This window comes from Gadus morhua, chromosome 11, assembly GCF_902167405.1.
Source record: "Gadus morhua chromosome 11, gadMor3.0, whole genome shotgun sequence".
Lineage (NCBI taxonomy): Eukaryota > Metazoa > Chordata > Actinopteri > Gadiformes > Gadidae > Gadus > Gadus morhua.
In genome coordinates, this window is record NC_044058.1 from 26,385,771 (window position 1) to 26,390,942 (window position 5,172).

Sequence of the window (5,172 nt, forward strand, 5' to 3'; positions counted from 1 at the left end):
TGGAATGTTTTTTATGAAGTGTTAATTCAGTTTGGCCATTGATAGATAGATACCTTTTGGCAGTTAAAAGTGAGTGAAAATCGACCACGCACCATTTTGGTGTTGAGAAATGAGTTCTTCCACAATTAGCTTGATGGCTTGCAAGCATCATTAGATTGTAGACCTTTAACTATGGTTAATTTTTCAAGTTGACAGCTAATGTTAGCCTGATTTGCTAAAGTATGGCGGGCCTAGAAATAAATCCATGATTAGAATGAGCAAAGTCATGCCCAAAGTAAGGCTATCTCAATCAGAAGTAACACGTACCAGTAAGAAGATAACAGTACAGATTAGAGGTTTTTCCTTATGTTTCTATGCTTTGCTGACCATTTCCTATTTTCTGTGGATGTAATTATGTTGTTTTCTAAATAATTAATCAATATTTCTAAGGGTGAATGCAAAGCAAATAAAAAACTTGGTTATGATGTAAATTGGATGTTCAATATGTTTCAAGTCACAGTGTAGTTTACGACTTTCAGCCAAAGCAAGCCCAAGCCGGGGCAGAAATGATTGCTTTTTTAACTTTAATTTAAGATGTTTTTACCCCAAGGGCAGAGTAGTCCATAGGTCTAGATCTGTCCTTTCTCATTCTGTGTGCTGTCTCCCACCCCACTTTACATCATCCACAGGCGAGATGTGCTGCCCTTATTAATACAAGCTGCTCCACAAGTACACAAACTGCCACTGGCTGTCACATACATTATTTCCATTTAACCAACTTGGACACTTTTTTTTGGCTGTGGCTTTTTCCGTGGGATGCTTTCAGCACAGCAGTGCACTACAAGCAATATCCTCACAGCGAGAAGCCCAGGGAAAGCAATGAAACAGTGGAAAGGCACAGTCCGGCAAAGTGAAACTCGGAACGCTATGTTTCAGCTGATCCTGCTCTGCCCCAACAGAGGGACATTAACGAGAAGTAAATAAACAAAGGCTGTTCGTTTATGCATGGGAAGAAGATCACTGCAGTAATCTGCTGTCTCAAATCTCCTTCTGAAAAGTGACAATGATAGTTTAAGTGCTGGCTAGATCTTATTGAGGACTACTGATGACATCAGGGGCATTTATGACGCTTTTGTTTGTGTGGTGTGAGTCCTTGGCACTTCTCTGTTACATGACAAGCTGTCGCATTCTTCCCCCGGCTCCCTCTGGGTGATTGAGTATTAACAAAATAAATTGAGCTACAGCCACAACAAATGAAATGGTGCAAAAGTACACTATTGGTTTTCTGATGCTCGCACCTGCTTGGAAAATGCATTGACTGAGGGGAGCACGATTGCTTTGGTTGTTGTTGTTGTTCCTTTGGTGAATGATACCCAGATGATTGAACCCAACTACCAAAGAAACCAAACTAGCATTCAGCACTCTCAGGGGTATATTTTTCCAGTGTCATGTCATGCTACTTCGGTGTTGTTGCATTATATTCTGAAAGTGCACGTCACGGCATGTAGCTGTGAGAGGGGGGAAACTGAATACAGCAAGGAGCTGTCTCAGCTCCTTACCTCTGATAGGCTATTAGTCATTCTCACTAGCAGAAGGCTCCATTCAGTTTAACATTTAATGTTCCCAAGTCACATCCGAAGCTATGAGATAAACACACCGTATCACCTCCGGGCTGCTATACAGACCTTTGGAAAATTCTCCATCAACTGAGGTTTTTTTTCGTCGAAAGACAGAAGATTCGTCTCTGTTTTTTTTTGTTTTTTCCTACCCTCCCCGATGTGATGCCCTACATGTAAACCATCCAGCCGTTCCCCCGACCCACAGATCCACTCCTCATGCAGATTCTCGACAGCACCTCAAGACTCTAGTGTTCTTGAGGCAAAATCTGCTAAACAGACTGCAGAGGATGGCTCGATTATTGCAGTCATGCAGAATTAAAAAGAACTTTCTCTGTCTGCAATGAACCCCCACCACCCCAGCCTCAATCCCCATCCCCCCACAACCACCCACACACACACACACACACACACACACACACACACACACACACACACACACACACACACACACACACACACACACACACACACACACACACACACACACACACACACACACACACACACAGCCCCCCTCGCCCCTGTCTGAGCCTCCTCTGAGCTATGTTGACATATACAACTGAGTAGGAATATGCCTTGTGTGTCTGTGATGGGTCCGTCGTGAACTGCCCACATGACAGGACTGCACTTGACAGTCCATCGTTCCCTAGCATACTGTGTCCTGTTAATCAAACTTAGCGATGCTGCCAAATACAAGGGGGGGGGGACATGTATGGACAGTGGAAGATAGATGGGCAGAATTATAATGCATGGGGGGAAAAAAAGAGTACACAGGCAAAAAGATAGCTAATTAAGCATGATCTAATTGATTGGGCATTCTGTCAGGCTCTCTGTCTCACTCATGCCGCAAAGTAGTTTACAGCCAGAACTGCTCTGCCGTGAGAAATTACATTTGCACATAACTGTTGCTTTGGGTGTACATATTTATATATATACACGTGTGTGTGTGTGTGTGTGTGTGTGTGTGTGTGTGTGTGTGTGTGTGTGTGTGTGTGTGTGTGTGTGTGTGTGTGTGTGTGTGTGTCTGTGCACGTGCACGTGTGTGTGTCTTTTCCAACTAAGTGGTCCGGGGTGCATCCACACGAGGTAAGTAGCCGAAGCACAATCACGTATGAGACCATTAGCATGCTAAGGAACCAAGGCGGTGCGACGCATATTTAACTCTTCTAGGTCACTCGGCCCTCTGGTCTTTGTGGAGATGCATGCAGCGTGAGCGGGCGGCAGGAGCAGAAGACACTGTGTGGCTGCAGACTTCCGCGGAGTAGGTGGAGACAGACGCACACGAACGATCCCCGGGAAGACACGCACAAACAAACAGCAGCGGCCGAGGGGACACCAAACTTTTTTTCTGTGTTTGCCACAAACAAACGAGCCAGACGGCGCCAGCTGTCGCTGGAGACCCCCGGGATTGAGGGGAGAGGGGGGTTGGGGGGGGGGGGGTCACCTGCACAGGGACCCGATCCAGTTACTTTCTATAATTACGTTTTCCACAGCGAGCCATTTCTCATGCCGGAAAACTACAAAGATGTGCTGTTTTAATTAGCCGACCGAGCCGTCGCTAATAAGAAGTTGGTGCAAAAACTGTTCCCACAAACGAGGCTCTCTGTGCAGTGACCTTCCCCGAGCCCAAACCCTCTCCCCCACAGCCTGAGTCGAGGGCCGGATGAGAAGAACACGCTGTTTTTCTTTCGTTCCCTGAGAACAATTTACCTCTGCCGCCTCTCTGTGGAAACGGCCTTCTTCTGGAGGTTCGCCCGGTCATACCTCACACTCCCTGGACCCCGAGATGGTGTACGTGTAGGGCCCAGTCCCGTTCACCAGCACGTCCATCGTCTCCGAGTGGGACGGCTTGTAGTCCACGTAGTACTCCTGCAGGGGGGAGCTCACTGAGCGATTGGTCTCCCGCGCTTTCTTCTGTCGCTTTGTGACCGACGAGCGCTGCTGGAGCTGCTTGATTCTGCTGGGGTAGCGCTTCCACGACACGTAGATAACCAGGAGAATTATGGCCACAGATAAGAGCAGGGCCACGGTACCAGCTATAATCTTGTGAAAGGAGACGTACTCCGTGTCTGGCGGCGGCGGTGGGGGTGCCGTCGGGGACCCCCCCGTGGGAGAGGGCACGGGGGACGCTGCCTTGTTCCACGTCGACCGTTCGTCCGGCCCGGAGGGAGAAGGGGCGACGGAGGGCTGGGCCTGGGCCGGCGTGGTGCTGCTGGCGTCCGTGAAGTCCGTGGTGTCCGTGGAGGTCGCGGTGACGGAGGTGGGGTCCGTGGTGCTGGCGGCGGTGGTGGACGTAGCGGCGGTGGCGGTGGTGGTCGGTCTGGTCGTCATGGGTGCGACGGTGGGTCTGCACGTTTTGGCCGCCGCTACCACGTCGTCGGCCTTCTCCCCTTGGACCTCCTTGGGGCCGGAGCAGATCATGGCCGACTCCTTGTTGCCCTTGAAGGTGCGCAGCCAGGCCACCAGGGGGCAGATGCTGGGGTTGCAGAACCACACGTTGCCCGCCAGGCTGATGGTGGTGAGAGAGATCCAGGCGTTGACCACCTGCTGGGACACGTTGCTCAGCTTGTTGGAGTCCAGGTTGAGGGTCTGCAGGTTGGGAAGGCACTGGTACGTGCTGGTCTCCAGCTCCTGCAGCTCGTTCCCCGACAGGTCCAGCTTGTGCAGCGAGGTCCACATCCAGGGCAGGCCCTGGGTGATGGACTTGATGCGGTTCCACTGCAGGTAGAGTGCTCTGAGGTTGGTCAGGCGGGGGAAGTGGGCGAAGTTGATCTTGGAGAACTGATTGTGCTCCAGGTGGAGCTCGATGAGCTTCAGCAGGCCGGCGAAGGCGTTGCGCGTCAGACTCCTCAACCGGTTGTAGCCGATGTCCAGGAACTCCAGGTTACGGCAGTCCAGGAAGACGCGCATGGGCACCGTCTTCAAGGAGTTGGACCTCAGGTGGAGGCTCAGCAGCTTGCGGAGGCCCTGGAACTGCCCCGGCTGCAGCGCCTGCAGCTTGTTGTACGAGAGGTCGAGGTTGCGGAGGTTGGGGATGTCGTTGAACGTGTCGTTCTGGAGCACGGTGATCTTGTTGGAGTTGAGGATGAGCTCCTTGAGCCTGCGGACCCCGTGGAAGGCCTGGCTGTCCACCTCGCTGATGTAGTTGTGGTCGAGGTACAGCCAGACCAGCTGGGTGAGCCCGGCGAACTGGCTGGCCCGCAGGCCGGCCAGGCTGTTGTAGCGTAGCGAGAGGCCCTGGGTGCCCACCGACACGTTGTGGGGCACGTCGCGGAAGGCGCTGGACTCGCAGTAGATGATTTTGCCGTCGCACCGGCAACTAGGGGTGCAGGGCCGTTCCCGTGCCCCGTTCGGGGGGGTGCACAGGCAGACTGGCAGCAGGACGGTGACGGCGAGCCATCTTAGAAGCAGAGGAAGTCCTGCAGACACACGGAAATACACACCGCACACACAAAAAGTGAAAAGGCGGGACAAGGGAAACTTGTGTTTTACCTTGCATGGTGGTTCTGTGACATGATGGACTAGAATGAAGTGTGATAGACTCGGATTGGTTAATAACTAGATAGATTAACTC

At 51.7% G+C, this 5,172-nt stretch overlaps 1 protein-coding gene across 1 annotated transcript in view; it reads right to left on the bottom strand.

Moving 5' to 3' along the window:
- Positions 1–3,313: 3,313 nt before the first annotated feature.
- The window catches only part of LOC115553299 (leucine-rich repeat transmembrane neuronal protein 4), a 2,854-nt gene continuing 995 nt past the window's right edge, over positions 3,314–5,172 (bottom strand). Inside the window, exon 2 of the mRNA XM_030369438.1 lies at positions 3,314–5,017. Coding sequence (XP_030225298.1) covers positions 3,357–5,017 — 1,661 coding nt within the window. The 3' untranslated portion in view covers positions 3,314–3,356. The remainder of the gene's footprint in view (positions 5,018–5,172) is intronic.